At 41.8% G+C, this 18,003-nt stretch overlaps 1 protein-coding gene across 1 annotated transcript in view; it reads left to right on the forward strand.

Annotated features, from left to right (window-relative positions):
- FAT4 (FAT atypical cadherin 4) overlaps positions 1 to 17,213 on the forward strand; it is a 123,532-nt gene extending 106,319 nt beyond the window's left edge. The window contains exons 12-17 of the mRNA XM_040064009.2: positions 3,084 to 3,169; positions 4,207 to 4,386; positions 5,390 to 5,514; positions 6,637 to 6,854; positions 11,500 to 11,761; positions 13,766 to 17,213. Coding sequence (XP_039919943.1) covers positions 3,084 to 3,169; positions 4,207 to 4,386; positions 5,390 to 5,514; positions 6,637 to 6,854; positions 11,500 to 11,761; positions 13,766 to 15,645 — 2,751 coding nt within the window. The 3' untranslated portion in view covers positions 15,646 to 17,213. The remainder of the gene's footprint in view (positions 1 to 3,083; positions 3,170 to 4,206; positions 4,387 to 5,389; positions 5,515 to 6,636; positions 6,855 to 11,499; positions 11,762 to 13,765) is intronic.
- The last annotated feature ends 790 nt before the right edge of the window (positions 17,214 to 18,003 follow it).

Here is an 18,003-nt window from a genome sequence, read left to right on the forward strand (position 1 = left end):
ATTTCAAGCTAGAAGTGATGAAGGGAATAAAAGCAATAAACTCTTCTACCCATTGTGGCTCCCTTCTAGTCCTTGCAGAGTCCTGAGCCTGAAACTCCATTTCAGTTCATAGTGCAAGGTCTGATGTCTCCATTTGTTCTGGGTGCTGCTCTCTTCTCCCAAGTTACAAGCAACAGGACAAGAGGAAATGGCCTCAAGCTGCAGAAGGGGAGGTTTAGATTGAATATTAGCAGAGAGCTCCTACCCAAAAGGATTGTCAATGCCTGGAACAGGCTGCCCAGGGTTGAGTCACCATCCCTGGAGGTATTAAAAACATGTGTAGATGTGGCACCTGGAGACATGGTTTAGTGGTGGCCTTGACAGTTCTGGCTTAGTGGTTGGACTCTTGCAGATCTTTTCCAACATTAAGGATTCTGTGTTTCTGTGAAACCCAGTCTTCAGCTGGATTTGCAAATCCAATTTGTATGTGTTTTTAGGACTTACATATCCAAATAAGATGAACGATATTGTGATGTTGAGCAATGACTTCGGTTTAAGGTGCTTTGATATCAGATATCAATTTGCATCTTGCAAATTTAATAATTTACATCACAGCTTCCTAATGGTAAAGCCCAAAGGTACACTTTAATCTTGACTTGCACCAGGTTCCCATTTTAGTAACTAAAGTAGGATGCTACTTCTATAAATAAGATGTAAATGGCTAAGTATAGGGGCACAGAGTAAAAATTGCAACAAATAAATGAAGTACACTGAAGGAAAAAAACGAGAAAGAAAATGTTTTACTTGTTACTGTGCCAGAGAAGAGGAGAACATATAAAGGGCTATTTATAGAAATTTCAGCTATGAATGCTTCAGGGTAAAAGCAAACATTTAAGGCAACCTATTCCTTTGTGTGATTTTTGATTGTTTGTTTTTAATGTGTAAACCTATTCAGTAATGTCAGCTGTTTACAAACAGTATGGGAAGAGAATTGCCTTTTTCTTAGATATTTCTGCTGCAGGAAAAATGTCTCCCAGGTGTCCAAAACTTTATAAAATAGGCCCCCTTCAGGATTCCAAATCTGTCATTTCCTACAGCACAGTGGGATTTTATCGGAAACTGGTAAAATCATTAAGTTGTCAGTCCTGAGCTATTGCAAAGTGACAGGATAGAAAGGCTCATAATGTGGAAAGGTAACTGTAGAGTAATGCTTAAGTAACAAGCAGGAACATTTGACTAACATTAGAAAATAAATGGTATGAACTCTGGTCCAAGTAAAATATATTCTCAAATATCCAGCCCTTCAGCTGGGGTTGGAGCTTGGCTTGCAGAGCACATAGCAATGTAAGTTAGGGAGATTATGCTGATTGAGCTAAGAAAAAAAACTCATTTCAGTTTTTGTTGTTGATGTTCTGAAGAAAAATATGTATGCATGTGGTGGCATACAGAGCAGCCAGCTTATTATTATTTCTCTGAATTGTTTCATTTACACAGGGCTATAATCTGCTTTGGAACTGCAAACTGACATTTCTTGGGAGAAGCACTTTGCTCATTTGTATGGAAAGAAATTCAAGATAAGCTTCCATTAAAAATAGCAGATTGACCAATTTAATTGTATTGTAGGGCATGATTTAGAGCTAAGAGTTCTGAATTTATTTGGTCAATACAGTGCGTCAGCTTGCGGCATGTATTTGGAACTAGCATGGACAATCTGTGGGGATTTCAACAGGCTGTTGTTACCAAACTTATTAGCAGGCAGTAGAAGAAAATCTCTGCAGAGTAATGATGTACTGCTAGCCAGTGCTGCTTGCTCAGCTCCCACAGAGCAATCTAAATCAAAATATAAACCCAGGCATTTTTAAAGGTGGCGTTTGATTTAAATTTGCTGTAAAACTGTACCGCACATCTAGCTGAAACATGAGGAGATGTACAATGTGGAGATTATGTTTATTTTTCTGAAAATTTGTTTTAAGGAATAACTAACCTTCAGGGTTGGTTGGGGTTTCTTTTTTTTTTCAGTGCATCTGTTATTAATAAATCACAGTGGGGACAATTCTTTGCTAAATAAGGAATAAAATAAAAACTCCTTTTTAAATCAGCAGGATTTATTTCATTATTTTAGTGGCAGCTTTGGTTAGATTTTTATAATTACAGATAGAAGTGCCACGAGTAGCTTTAGTGTAAATAAGCTGGATGGATAGTCTCAGAATCACAGAGTGGTTTGAGTTGGAAAGAGTCTTCAAGATCATCTGGTTCCAACCCCCTGTCATGGGCACGGACACCTTCCACGGACCAGGTTGAGGCAACCTCATTGTCTGGGACTTGATGGCTTGGGGATAATAATATTAATAATAATAATAATAATAATAATAATAATAATAATCATGAGTAGGACTGCTGTAAGTACTGATAATGCCTAGTACTTCTCTAAACATCAGCTCAGTCCCACTCCAGGTGTCCAGATGCTTCTCCATTATCAAAGTTGAGTCCCTCATGACCTCTTAGTCAAGGGGTTATCTTAAGCAGATCCATTTCATTACTTTTTGAGTTTTATTAAGTGGTTGGTTATTGTTTTTAACTAGTAATCTGTGTTTCTACTCCCAGGGTCATAATTTTTAACTAGTAATCTCAATGTTTGTACTCCCAGCTTTTGTAACATGCTTTTTATCAAGTTCAATATGTTTAATGTCATGGTAAAGCCCCTGAAGGAACACCCTTTGTGATTCAAGGGGGCAGATTTTTGCTCTGATTATCTGAACCATATTAGGAGTAGGATATGGTATGAGCCAAAGTAACTTCAGTTTCAAGGAGTAAAACAAGCAAATAGGAAAGAATCCCTGCCCAAATGTGAAAAACTGGTGTTTAATTGCTTCTCTGTATGAAGCAGACATGAGCCCTCTCTCTGTTTGTAACCACACCTTGGTGGTGTCCATGGAGTCGAGCAGTGGCTCTGAAGCACCCTGCAATCCCAAGTGACATTGTGATGTACAAGTGCTTCTTTCTAGCCAAGTCCTTGATATAATACACGTAAGCATAAATAGTTAATGTGTTTGGGGACTAAAACCTTGTAATATTCAGTATATTTGTGTGTGCACTATTTGCAGGCAGCATCCCTGACAGTGGATTCCTGCTCTGAGGACCAGGAGCCAGGCTACTGCACTGTTAGCAACGTTGCTGTTTCAACTGACTGGTAAATATTTCTTCATTTTGTGGGGTTAGTTTGGGGATTTTTGTTTTGGAGTAAAATTAAAAGTAAAGTTAAGAAGAAATCTCCCTGTAAAGCCAGGGACAGTTGGAGTAATGATAAGGCTCCAGTGTCAGTTTCTTCCATCTTTGCAGAAGCAAATCAAATTTTCTGTGTGTGCTGCTGCTTGCCAGGTCAGGCTACATTTCTGCATGGAACTGGACCACAGCAAGGACTTTGCTCAGAAATCTCCAGTTCTTGGCACCATCTGTCCCCAGGCTCTGGTGGCAGGCAGGAAATACATGGCCATGTGTAGTCTGCACTGTGGTATAAATGAGGATAAGGTCTATTGCTTAATGATTCGAGGTCATGAATTCATTTAAACTGCACCTCTCATTGCTCATAATGACACAGGAAATAAAATCACCTGATTAGTGCTGTCGTTAAAAAGAATATGAACAGTAATTACTTTGACATTGTTTTCAGGTGTTTTCTGTTACAGTTTTGAGTTCATAAACAGTGTCTGGTAAAGAAAACAAACTTTATTTCTGGTGTTTACTGTAATTAACTCAGTAGCCTTTGGATCGCATCTTTGGAGATAACACTAATCCAAATCACTTTGGCTGATTTCTTACAATAATCACAATCATGTTTCCTGCCACAAAGGGTTTCCCTGCTAGCAGAGGTGTTATATCTTTGTAAAACAATGAGTTTGTCTTCCTACTACTTAAGTATCATCTACAATCTCATTTATTGTTGGGTAAAAAACCTTCTTTGTTATGATCTCAAGCACACTGCTCAGTCAAGTGAATAGAAATTTTGACTAGAAATTTTGACATGCAAACTGAGTGTGAATTTAGAGTCATACCCACTATAACTGTTAGTTCAAGTGCTATTGATCTCTCTGTCTCCCCTCCTAAATGTAAAATACCAATTTGGGAAGAGGAATTTTAGCCACAGGCTGTAGCTGATGGTTGCAGTTCCTGTGCTGTCATCATTATCCTGATGTCTGGTACTGATTAGTTATTTTTCTCTTTTTCCAGGACTCTTGATGTACAACCAAATCGAGTTACTGTTGGTGGCATCAGGTCCGTAGAGCCCATCCTTCAGAGGAGAGGACAGGTGGAAAGCCATGATTTTGTGGGCTGCATAATGGAGTTTGCAGTCAATGGACGTCCCCTGGAGCCCAGCCAGGCTTTGGCAGCCCAAGGAATCTTAGATCAGTACGTCTGCTATATATGGGATCAAATGGACCCCATTTGCAATAGCGGAAATTGTCATGAATGCTATTCCATTCAGACACCAACAGATATTTCGTGTTAAAAAAAAGACTGTAGAACCTACTGTAAAATGTGAAAAATGTAGGAAGAAAGTGAATTTGGATTAAAGGTCCACTAAATATTACAGAGTCTTAAAAAGAAGCAGCATCATTACATTTCTATTGTCAGTAATTATTTAAGTTGCTTTGCAGGCTGAAATTGAGTAGTGCCTGTTCTTGGATTTCTTTATAAATTCTCATACTGTTTGCTAACCCTCTACTCCCTTTTATTTCCTCTTAATCCACCATGTCTGTTCTCTCACTTTGCCTCTCAAGTATCACTGAATTTCCCTCACATCCTCTGACTGGTCTTTCAGAAATAATGAGCTATCTGATTCTATTGTTTTTTTCATCCCCAGTATTTGAAGTCATAGTTGTAAGCAGTAAGGTCAGTCTTCCATCCAGATTTCCTTGTTCACATTCTCTCAACCCATGTGTTTGCGCTGGTCATTGTAATATGAAGGCTCTGGCAGTCTGCAGCATAAAAAATGCCTAAAAAGATATCTTCTCTCTTGCATAACAGATAGAAGGAGTTTGGCTGCCTCTGAATTCCTTCTTCTTTTGTAAGACTGCTATAAATTGATGCTGAAAATTGCCATCTGCTTAGAAACTTGAGCTGTCTACAGAGATTCATAGAATTACAGAATGGTTTGGGTTGGAAGGGACCTTAAAGGTCATCCAGTTCCAACCCCCATGCCATGGGCAGGGACACCTTTCTACTAGTCCAAGTTGCTCAGAGCCACATCCAGCCTTGCCTTGGACACTTCCAGAGATGGGGAGAGGAGCCATTTTTACATCTCTGAGGGAAAGAAAGGGAGTACCATTTAAACAGAGAACACTTCCCAGCACATTTTCTCTGCTTATTTGTGTGCACTTCCTTCAGCATCTACTTTTCTGATTTCTTTCAGGTGTCCCAGACTGGAAGGTGCTTGCACAACCAGCCCCTGCCAGCATGGTGGCACTTGTGTTGATCAGTGGTCATGGCAGCAGTGTCACTGCAAGGATGGACTGACGGGAAAGCACTGTGAAAAATGTGAGGAAGAGGTTTCACTCTCTTTAATACACACCTAACTGTGGCTCAACCAGAGGCTATTAAAAGTTTCTTTTCAGGGCCACAGGATAGTGAATTTTACAAAATAATGAAAACAAGCAGCGTGTTGCCTCTTAAGTGGTTTAGAAGTCCACAATGGACTGTTGTCCTTTCATGAGCTAAAAATGGCAACAACTTGAACACATAATGTTTTCTGGTCTGTATATCACATTTCAGGTAACTTGCACTCATTTAAAGCCCTGCTTCCCAATAACATATAATCCGTAACTAAAATAAAGGTATCCCATAGGAGGGATTTGTCTGCTATGGGTAGGTAAGAGAGTAAGCAAAAACCCCTTCACATAAACATTGAGTTCATGTGCTTATGGCTTCTCCAAACTAAATTCCTTTTCATCAAAATGACTGTGGATTATATGCAAGAAAATATTGTAAATGTAAATGAAAACAAGGCATTTACGCTTGGGGGTGATTAACTCTCCTAGGAGCAGCCCTGTAAATCAATATGGGATTGTCCAAGAGAGCAAAGTGATTTATTTCTGTGTAGTTGTAGTATAATGACTGGGCTTTGTTTTTTAACATGTTCCATTATTGTTTAGCTGATTTATATGCTTTTATTGTGCCGGTTTACAAAAGAATTTAGCCATAATTTTAACAGCCTTTGGTAGTCAATGCTCTGCCTCTTTTATTCACTTCTTTTTAATGCCATAACAAATAGAAAGTCATTATCTCTGCCCCGAAGAGCTTAGAGTTCAATATATCATGGAACCCTGCTTGTAGTAATGGAAACAGTAACATCTCTGGGAAGGAATTACAGTTCTGAGAGCCAAATTTTTTTCCCTACTCCCTCACTTGTTCCCTTGCGAGTTTTAATTTACTATTGACTGATAGCAGCAGTAAATTACTTGCACACTCCCACTCTCAAACACACATTCTGGTGGAAGCCAAAGAATAGAGGGGCTGTAATTGCCACTCACTCCTGCTTCCCCCACCCTTGACCTGCTCTGAACTTGATCTCTGCTCCAAGGGAAAGCGGTCGCAATGAGGCAGATGATGGCTGGAGCTGTAACAAGCTGCGTGCTCAATGCTTCCCTGTCCTTGTCCCAGATATTACTGCTGACACAGCCTTGTCGCTGGAAGGCAAGGGGCGGCTCGACTACCACATGAGCCCCAACAAGAAGCGGGACTACCTGATGAGGCTTGGGGCTTGGGGCGCTGGAGTGGGCCGCCCAGGCGTGGAGCGCTTGGAAGTGAAGTTCATGACAAGGAGTGAGAATGGCGTTTTACTCCACGTCCAAGAAAGCAGCAACTTCACTACCGTGAAGGTAAGATTACAGCTAATGCCGAGTTTGGTTTGATTGGGCTGCCTCATGTGCAGTGATCAAAATCTCATTTTTCCATTACTCTTTCTGTTTCCTTTATAAAATATTGGGTCTTTAACTTAGGCTAGGCACTGCTCCAGTATAATTCATCTTCTCAACAATTCTCTTCCTATTTGCCAAGGTATCAGAAGATCTTGATGGTTTTATATCTAATCAGTTTTGTCTAGACTCCAAATAGTGACTGTTTTAAGGCGACGAGAACGGTGCTCATTGCCATGGTTATTATCATCATTACACTTTACAGAACAAATCATTTTGTTATTGGACTTTTATCTTCTGATTTTTTGAGCCTTGAACCCCAACCCTCCTTAAGCTAGCAAACGATTGCCAAGAAGTTTTCATTAATTCCTACCAACATGGCTCAAGCTTATCAAACTAGGAAGTGAGGGATAACTCGAATTCATGAGGTTACTCAGAGACCAATGTCAGTATCAAATTATTTTGGCATACATAGCTGAATTAATGCTTCAAATGCCACACTGTTTTGGGTTTTTTTTGTTTTTTCTTTCCTCAAAGAGCTTACTGCTACAGAAGTTACCTTCCTCAAGAGAAAGCGGTGGTTCGGTTCCTGGCGATGACTCAGTCCATTTACTCATAACTCTAAATGAGTACAGCAGTGATGTTGGCAAGCCCCTTTATTGGGTTGGTGTAAGCTCCAAGTTTCTTTGACTGCTGCAAAGCTTTCCAAGTTTTTCTTCCTTGACTTTTAGAGAAATTCATATAGAAATTCACACTTTCTAAGCTTCAGCCCCATGGATATCCTCCACCTGCCTGGTCAGAGTTATGAAGCTTTCCTGACACACCGGCTGCATTTAAGAAGCAAGCCTGCACTACTTCCCTGGCATATGCTTTTATCACTTCATTTCATAGGATGTTTCTTCCTCACTTATATTAGCAGATAAGATCTCATTATTTTGACTTTTGGAGAGAAAAAACCTTTTTCTCCCCCCTCGTAGAATTTGCTAAGTAAGCTCTCCAAGCATTAATGAAAAAAAAAAAAAAAAAGGGAGAGTTGCCTTTCCTGGCTAAAAGCACCGGTGCTGTGTTTATGCAAACACTCCTGTTATTGTTAATATTGGTGAAGTTATACAAGCAAGGAGAGGGTGTCAAGTCCCAGCCCCAGCTGTGCAAGGGAAGAGAGGGTTGGCCTAATACCAGATGCTGAAGTTTGAGGAAGGAGAGCCATGCTGGTTGTTGCCAAGCAGTTCCCAGGTGATGTTAGTTAGTAAAACTGTAGTAAATTAACTGTAGCTAGTGCACTATGGCCTCTGCACTGCTCCTCATTCCCAGAGTATACTCAGGATGAATATTCCCCTCAGTGGTGGCCCGAGATGCCAATGAAGCCAACCTAGCAAAGGTCTCCATGTCATCTCTATCCACTCCTGGTGAAGAAGTTGGGCTTTAGGGACCTGTCTTTACAATTCTTGTCAGTCTTCAAAACAGGCAATTTCATAACTTGATTTTTGGGTCTTTTAATGTTCCTGTTATCCAAAGTATTAGCATTCAGAGAAAACCTGCCATGTGTTTTTAATACTAAACCATGCTAAGGTAAATCTACAAGTACTGTGGCTACTTCCATGCCTTCACGTTTTTCCTCTTGTATCTAATTGGTTTTGGTGTGGCTGGGATTGGGGTAAAACTAAGAAGTGGTAATAAATCAGATGCACTGAGATTGTGAGCAGTAGATTCACTAAATGATGGATGTAAACTCCCTCCAAAGTACCCGAGAGGGAGTTTTATGAAATAAGGGGATCCTTAATCCAGGAAAGATACAAACTTTTGTAGATTACATTAACTAATTGTCAAATTAAGATGGAAAATGCTTCCTCCAAAATCTGCTACAACAAAGAGGATGGGGGATTCCTTATTACTAGGACTCTTTGTCACAGCTTATTTTCCTACAAATGCACATTGCAAGTAATTCAGTTAGAAGTAATGGGATAAATAGAGCAGGTTAAAGGTGAAATTGCCTGTCTTGTCTTGTTTTACCTAGAAATCTCTTCTGTGGTCAGATTAAATTAGCATAAATGAAGCTCTAAGGTCTCTGAATTGTACGGGTGGAGGATGTGGATTACATTTTACCTATATTAGCTTACATACTCCTGTGTGAGGGGTGATTGGGCACTGGCACAGGTTGCCCAAACAAATTATGGATACCGCGTCCCTGGAAGTGCTCAAGGCCAGGTTGGATGGGTCTCTGAGCAACATGGTGAAGGGAAAGGTGTCCCTGCCCATGGCAGAGGAGTTGGAACAGGATGATCTTTAAGGTCACTTCCAACTCAAACCATTCCATGGTTCTATGCATATATCAAGTTGTAGGAATTAATTGGAACATAACCCTTTTAAATGGCATCCCATTCAATGGCTAGTTTTAAGACAAATAAAGCCCAATTTGTTCAGCAAATGAGACTTGGAGTATTAGTAAAGTTGAGTCAGCCCTATACTTAGGAATATGTTTGCTTTAGTGGTTCATTCTTTTCCTTATATTCTACTTGTCAGTTGCTCAGCCATTTAAATAAAACCCAGAAATTTGCGTTACTCAATACTGTAAACTTTGTTTCAAATTTAGAAACATGTTCTGCTTCAAGGCACCAAGAAGAACATTCCATACCTTTTCCTGGTTGAAGCAGTCATGGACCAGTCTTGTCTCTGGAAATTTTCTTTTCCAAATCCCCCTAGTATGTTTTTTATGAGTCTGTTAGCATTAGTCACGTGCAATTTTAAAGAGACAGAAAGAGGGTTAAAGAATCATGAATTACTACTGGAATTATCAGTTGTTGACAGGTAAATAATTCTACAGGTCTTTTCTAAGGTGAAATTAAAAATTTTGCCTCTGTGGTCAGACTTCCCTTGAGCTTGGAGGGTATTGTCTGGCTTGGTGTATTCCTTTCTGTTTACATAAAGACTAAAATACAAGGCAGTATTTTTATGGGGCATAAAAGACAGAATTAGACATAACAAACCAATTACAGGTTACAGACATAAATATATGTACATATTCAGCTGAGTCAGCCTTTTTATTAGTGATGGTGGGAAATGGTGTTTAATATGTTTTGATAGTCTGTGGGCTGCATTTGTAAATGTGGGATTTTCCTTGGGCTGTGTGATAGTTTAGACACATGTCACTTGTGTTTTATCAGTAACAAAAGCATCCTGTCTCCGAGGCGAGCTTTATCAAACAATACATTTTCAAATAGTCTAAATTACTGCCTTCAAAAATGAAGTGGATGCGCATATTAACTGTTGTATCCTCCATCCAAATGGAATATGTGCTAGATTCATTCATTCAGGCAGCTGCCAAGACATGAGCATGGTCTTACAGCCTTATTAAAGCTGGAGTGTCTGAACAAAGTCCTCAGCTTGTATCACTGGAGAAGCAAATCCAGAACATTTAACAGTTTCTGGAAACAAGAGCAGCATTCTTGTAGCCAGTGTGTCACCTCACAGTTCTTCCCAGGTGAACCTTATTTTTCCTGGAACAAAGGATGCAAGGCTTTGAGAGCTTTCAGCAATCCTGGGGCTATGATCTTTCCTGGACTCTGGCTGTGCACGTCCCGCACGCTCGGGATACGAATCTCAGACTGACCGAGCTGCCGTGGGGAATGTGGGATGGACAGCAATTGTTCCATTTAATGTGTGTGACCAAGCATGCAGAGCACTGAAGGAAACTTGCAGCGAGTTTTAGAGCCATCCTACATGAGTTTATGCAGTTCCGTACACCCTTAGGAGGTCAGCCAACATACCCAAATTTATGCACTATTTGAGAAACTGGCAGGGTTGGATGTTGGGGATTCTTTTTAAGCTCCTACATCTTAAGTGCAGAATTTGCACTGATCTCATTTTGGGATCATAATAAGAGGTTTGAAATCCCGCATCTCATGATTCGGTAGAATTGTGAGGCATCATTCTTAAGAGAAAAAGCCAAAATATTCTTCTTTTTTCCCCTAGCTGTTCACAAGTTTTAAAGCAGTTTGCTCAAGAAAGTACTATTTGAAAATTCTCACAAAATCATACTCTTTGCAACTCTTCAGGAAGTTTTCTGAAATACAACAAAAGTTTTCTGGAAAATACCAATTAGCAGAAAAAGCAGATATAAAATTGCTCAAACCCTGCCATGCCTTATGCATTCCTACTGTGTCGTAATAAAAACTAGATGCAATTTTCTTGTGCAAGGACAACATCTGTTCACTCTGCAAAGCATTTTCCACACTTGCCTTGAAGAAGGAGGAAGAATTATTCTTTCTCTGGTTAAAATGTGTTGTCATGTGCATGACCTATAGCTGGCTCCTCAGTAGGATTAGCCGGAGATTGTATGAGTGGCAGCTCTAAGATGCAGATTTTGTGCTGAAGTTTCTACAATGTGATGTATTTAATTCTGGCCAATTTTTTCATACTAAATAACTAATGCCTTTTTAATATAAGGCAGTTATTTGGGGAAAAAATATACCCACCTCTGCTTTCTATTATACCAAATCTGCATATTACTATAGCTGTACTGAGTGCCTACTCAGACATCGCACTGGTTACGTGTGTATAGGAGTTATGTGACACCATTTTAAAATTATGCGTCATGTGTTCTTCTGACCAGATAAAAGGTGGGAAGGTGCACTACATATCTGATGCTGGAGTTGCTGGGAAAGTGGAAAGGAACATCCCTGAGGTGTATGCTGCAGATGGCCAGTGGCACTCGGTCCTCCTGGAAAAGAACGGCTCTGCCACCATCCTGTCAGTGGACAGGACTCACAGCCGGGACATTCTCCATGCCACCCAAGACTTCAGTGGGCTCAACGTCCTCACCATTTCTCTGGGAGGAATTCCATCCAGCCAACCTTTCAAGAGCACAGCTGCAGGTACTTCCCCCCCCCCCGCCCCCAGGTACTGTAATTCTTTACTGGTAATTAGTGTACGTCCATCTTTTGACAGAAGAAATGCAAATTGAATGAGTAAGGATTACAGACTTTGTTCCTCTAGTACACACTGCCGGCTTGTTGTTTCCAAAAGCAGGCACTCCATCTGCAGGACTTTTTTGAGACGGGGTTGCTTGTCTGTATGTCAATTGCTATATATTTGTTACCCCAGTGGAGAAGAAAGGATGTATTCTTTCTTTACCTGAGTCATAATCTGGAAAACCAAGGCAAATCTTTCGTTTGGGCGAAAATGCTAAACAAAAACTTTGTAGGGATTTGGTAAGTACAGTAAGATTTTGGTAAGTGCAGGATTTACCCTGTTTTTAATATGATTTAAATATTTTCTGCAACTCCAACTCCTGCTTTATTCTGCTGTCAAATGAAGAAAAGGATTTATTTTTGAGCAAGGACAATAGGGAACCACCCTCTGACTGATGTCTAGCTGTTAAGGAGAAAATCAGTCTCCCTCAAGAGTTAAAGTAACTGTCTGAAACCCTGGCAAAAGAAGTAGATGACACATATTTGATATCATTTCCCAAGTGCTAGGTAAAGATGGAAGTGATTTTTTAGCTGCAAGACATGAGATACTCCAGACAATACAGATGTATTCTTCACGTATTTCTATATTAAAAAATCTTCCAGGCTTCATGAATTGTGACCAGATAAAGTATTTCTGAGTGGAGCAAGCTCACGCTTTACACTTGTGTATTGTGATTATGTATGAAATGTGGTACAAAATCATGTGGATGCTGTGCTGACCTTTATCCTTTTTACATGTATGTTTTATGAGGAGCATGTGCATGGAAAAAGCAGAGGCTTGCAGGAAAGCTGGAACAAGGAAAATTGAGGACACTAACCTCTCAACACTGCCCAGTGCTGTGGCAGACAAATTAGAAATGTCTGGCTTCCATTAAGCGCACACAGTCCAGAGTTCCTTATTCATATGATTTTATTTTATTTTAATATTGGATTACATTGTGTACAACATACCAAGGATTTAGAAGGCGCTGATATAAAACTCTGCATGAACTCAGAATCAAAAATATATGCAGTGCCATTAAAGACAGACAACACACAAGGTGACAGGGCTCTGAAGTTGCTGTGTCCAATAAAATTTCCAAATCCAGGTAGATGTAACAAATTGCCTGTTGCTGTTTATTAGATCACACCAGTACTACAAGGAACCACCATGCATGTAGCAAGGTGTTTATCACTTTTTCTTGGGCTACCAGCTGAACCTAAATCTTCAGCCCTGAGGATTATAAACCTTTAATACTATCTCATACAACTCAATTATATTTGCTGTTTCATGGCAGATTGGTATCCATCTCTGTGTACCATTTTGCCACAGCTTCAATCAGAGATCACTGTAAGGTTGCACTACTTGAAAACCCTTCCAGGAAAGATTTATTCTGGGGAACACAGAGAATTATTAGGCTGGCAAAAGACTGGATTTTCCTGTGACCTCACTCAACCACTGCACAGAGCCTAAGGATAATTCCATCTCCCTGGGCTCTCACAGCACTAAAACCTGTTGTCGGGAAGCACTGCAACCAAGAAGTTTGGGGAAAGGCCACTCAAGATTCAGAAATACAAAAAGCATTGCAGTGAATTTTGGGGACAGGAGACCTAGATGATGCACAGCAGGCAAACTCAAATAATGCCAGCTGCCCACAGGATTCTCTGTGGGAAATGATAAGAAGTTTTAGAAATATGGGAAAATCAAGAGACAAAAGCATTTCAGTATATTAAATGAAGTCATTAGAAGGCACATTTATTCAAATTCAATTTAAAGACATTAAGTGCACTTAGAATAGATGTTTTCCTCTGGTAACCATGTGAATTCTTGGCTTATTTAGTCAACAGTGGAGTCCGTACTGTGCTGTTGACAGTGCATACTCAGCCTTCAGCTCCCAACAACTCTGTCCATTTTTTCCCCTTTTTCAGGCTTCAGCGGCTGCATTTCCTACATCAAGTATGGTGAGGAGAGCCTTCCCTTCTCTGGCAAGCACAGCCTGGCCACGCTCTCCAAAACAGACCCCTCTGTGAAGATCGGCTGCCGCGGCCCGGACGTGTGTGCCAGCAGTCCCTGCTGGGGCGAGCTGATGTGCATCAACCGCTGGTTTGCCTACCAGTGCGTCCCGCCAGGCGCCTGTGCCTCCAGCCCCTGCCACAACGGGGGCAGCTGCGAGCCTGGGCCCCACGCTGGCTTCACCTGCAGCTGCCCCGAGGCATATGCGGGGCGGACGTGTGAGACTGTGGTGGCCTGCCTGGGGATCCTGTGTGCCCCCGGCCACGAGTGTAGGGCGGGCATCAATGGTGGCCATGTGTGCCTCCCGTCCCCACACCCCACCGAGCTGTCCCTGCCGCTCTGGGCCGTGCCGGCCATCGTGGGCAGTTGTGCCACAGTCCTGGCGCTGCTGGTGCTCAGCCTCATCCTCTGCAACCAGTGCCGAGGGAAGAAGTCAAAGGGGCCAAAAGAGAAGAAAACGAAGCAGAAAAAGAAAAAGGGGAGTGAGAATGTGGCGTTTGATGACCCTGACAACATCCCACCCTATGGTGATGACATGACCGTCAGGAAGCAGCCCGAAGGGAACCCGAAACCTGACATCATAGAAAGGGAAAACCCTTACCTCATCTATGACGAGACGGACATCTCGCACGCCGCGGAGACGATCCCCAGTGCACCGCTGGCATCCCCCGAGCCCGAGATTGAGCACTACGACATCGACAACGCCAGCAGCATCGCTCCCTCTGATGCTGACATCATCCAACACTACAAGCAGTTCCGGAGTCACACTCCCAAGTTTTCCATCCAGAGGCACAGCCCGCTCGGCTTTGCACGGCAGTCCCCCATGCCCCTGGGAGCCAGCAGCCTGACCTACCAGCCCGCCTACGGGCAGGGCTTGAGGACAACATCCCTCAGCCACTCGGCGTGCCCCACTCCCAACCCCCTGTCTCGGCACAGTCCCGCACCCTTCTCCAAATCCTCAACGTTCTACAGGCACAGCCCGGCCAGGGAGCTGCACCTTGCCATCCGAGAAGGGAGTCCGCTGGAGATGCATGGCGATGTCTGCCAGCCCGGCATCTTTAACTACGCCACTCGGCTGGGGAGGAGAAGCAAGAGCCCACAGACCATGGCGAGCCACAGCTCCCGCCCAGGAAGCCGCTTGAAGCAGCCCATCGGGCAGATCCCGCTGGAGGCGTCTCCTCCAGTGGGGTTGTCCATCGAAGAGGTGGAGAGACTGAACACCCCTCGCCCCAGGAACCCCAGCATCTGCAGCGCAGACCACGGCCGCTCCTCTTCAGAGGAGGACTGCAGGAGGCCACTGTCCCGGACAAGGAACCCGGCTGACGGCATTCCCGCACCTGAGTCCTCTTCCGACAGCGACTCGCACGAGTCCTTCACCTGCTCCGAGATGGAGTATGACCGGGATAAGCCTGTGGTGTACACTTCCAGGATGCCCAAGTTATCCCAGGTCAACGAGTCGGATGCAGATGATGAGGATAACTACGGCTCCAGGCTGAAGCCCCGGCGGTACCCGGGGCGCCGCGGCGAGGGCGGGCCTGTGGGGGCACAGGCAGCTGGCACTGCAGCTGGGGAGAGCTCCCTGCCCGGGAAGCTGGGGCAGCAAGCAGGAAGCTTCAACTGGGACAGCCTCTTGAACTGGGGCCCGGGCTTTGGGCATTATGTGGATGTTTTCAAAGATTTGGCATCGCTTCCTGAAAAAACAGCAGCAGCAGCAGCAGCAGCAGTCAGTGAAGACAGCAAAGGTGGTACAGCCAAGCCTGTTTCCAAGGAAGGGGAAGCAGAACAGTATGTATAGGCTTTGTCTCCTGGTATTGCCACATTGCAAAGCCATGGGCTCTGCTCAAACCATTATATGGTTGTCGAAAAGCCAAGGTCAGCATCTGATCCCCAGGCCAGTCTGGTTGGAGGAGACTTTAAAAATAATAACCATTATGCTGCTGAAAGAGACTTAAGACATTTTTAATTTAATTATGCTTGGATGAATTTATTTCTCCTGCATGCATTGTATTTGCAAACCAGATATTCGGCATGCAGCCTTTGGGAAAGGGTTTTCCTATTTACCATTGTTTGGTTCGTGATTCTTAAATTAATAATGCTTTGTTCAAAAAATGAACTAATTTTTTGTTTCAGTTATGAAGGATGTGTATATTGTCTCCAGCTACTAACATGTTTTACGATGCAAGAGTACTGAGGATTCCATTTTCCTTTAAGAAGTGCGTGGAAGTAAGATGGTGAATGAAGGAATTACAGTAGTGAGGTATCTCAGAAAATGTAGTTACCATATCCTGCAGTTGCTCACATGTGACTTTATGGATGAAATCAGCTTGAATAATTGCTGGCAACAGTGCTTGCTGTAAGTCTTATTCCATACAAGAGGTGCTAGAAGCAGCTCAAGCCAGTCAGCACTTTAGGAGATTTTTTTTCTTTCCTTCTTTTCAGTTCATTTATTGTTTCATTTCAGGTTTCTCTATCTCTTGTTTTGTTTTGTTTTGTTTTGTTTTGTTTTGTTTTGTTTTGTTTTGGGTTTTTTTGACAAAGTTGTGTGAGAGCTTCTGAATCTCTAGGAAATGATTTTGGGGATGCTTACTTAATCCTAGTCCCTTCCTGCCCCCCCTCAGTGATTCCTAATGGTCATTTGGCAGCCCAGTCCAGCTCGCTGGCTCACAGCAGCAAGGGACAAATCTGTCCATTTCCACATCTCTTGGCCTCTCAGCTTGGCTGTGCTGCTGCTGCTGCAGCTTATGCTTCTCCCCTAATTCCATTTTCTCATCTATACTGTGGAAAGGTTGGAAAAACACTTGTTTCCCTGCCTCACAGGGGTGTTGTGAGGGCTAATTAGTTAACTCGTCTGAAGTGCTTCGACATTATAAAGCATTATAACAAGTACTATCATAATTACTATTAAAGCACTGCCTAGCCTCTGTGACCTTGGAGTGGCATTTTCTGCATTCTATGATTTTCTGTGATGGAAACTTTGAAGAATTATTTATTGTATAGAAAATTACTGCACTCTAGCATTTTGGAGCGGATATGAGGGAAAACTACTTGTAGATTCATTAACGTAGCTTACCAGTTGCCCCCAATTCCCTAAAATTGTAGATGAAATAGAATCTCAGAAAGTCCTTTCATCTTCATGCAGATCTGATGAACCTATTGTACTGTGTAAAAACTTCAATTTTTTTTTTTTTTTTTTACCTAAGCTGTGTTTGTATATCAATATTTTCCTATGCTGAATAGTTTTCTTACTTTCAGAGAAGGTAAGAAAAATACTTTTTTTACATTTGTTACTTATGTAACATCCATATTTTTCACATTTTGATAAAATTGTAACATACTGTATGCTTTCTACCTGTAAATGCCAATAATAGAATTAAAATATTTATTTAAAATCTTTAGTGTGTGTTATTGGAAACCTTTTGTTTTCTAATTTCCACTCCTTGATCTCCACTTTTGGGGTTTAAGTTATAAAGTATTTAAGCTAAATAAACTTTTTAATCAGTAAACAGGCTTTAAGAAGAAAGTACGTATTTCAGGAAGATGGAGAAGAGTATCATGTAGTTGTTGAGCCTAAGACAATGTCAAAAAGTACCAAATCTACTTCCATGTTTTTAATAAAGCAATAAAACTGTATTTTAGTCCATAGGGTTTTATTAGAAGCAACTGGTTTTGCATTTGTCAACCACAATTTTCACCTCTGCTCCAAGCTGGAGCTTTCCAGTACACAGACAGTGAGGAGTGTGAGAGCAAGTTCTTTCTGTCATAAAGCAGCAGTTAAACAGTAAATAACTGCATTCTTTTATACTTACAAAGGCATAAATTGCACTTGGACAGCTTCTTGGAGAATGCAGAGTGAAGTTAAAGCTTCAGACAAGAGGTGAGTTCTGGGGTTACACTTTAGTGAAATTAGTGGTGAGTGTAAGGAACTTAGAAAAAGGAAGACAATTCAAGGGGTGGTTTATGTGTTACTTATTTGGTTTAGAGTTTATTTTGTCTCAAAACTGGCAATTAGGAACCAGGTCTTTTTTGGCACCCAACTTCATCATGCCCCGGAAAACTGAAAAGATAATGGTCCAAAGTAGCCCATGTTGGTATGTAGTTTCTTCTGAAATAACATGAGTTTCACAAGTGATTTCAGAGTTTGAGGAGCTGCTGT

The sequence above is a fragment of the Hirundo rustica genome, chromosome 5 (assembly GCF_015227805.2).
Source record: "Hirundo rustica isolate bHirRus1 chromosome 5, bHirRus1.pri.v3, whole genome shotgun sequence".
NCBI lineage: Eukaryota > Metazoa > Chordata > Aves > Passeriformes > Hirundinidae > Hirundo > Hirundo rustica.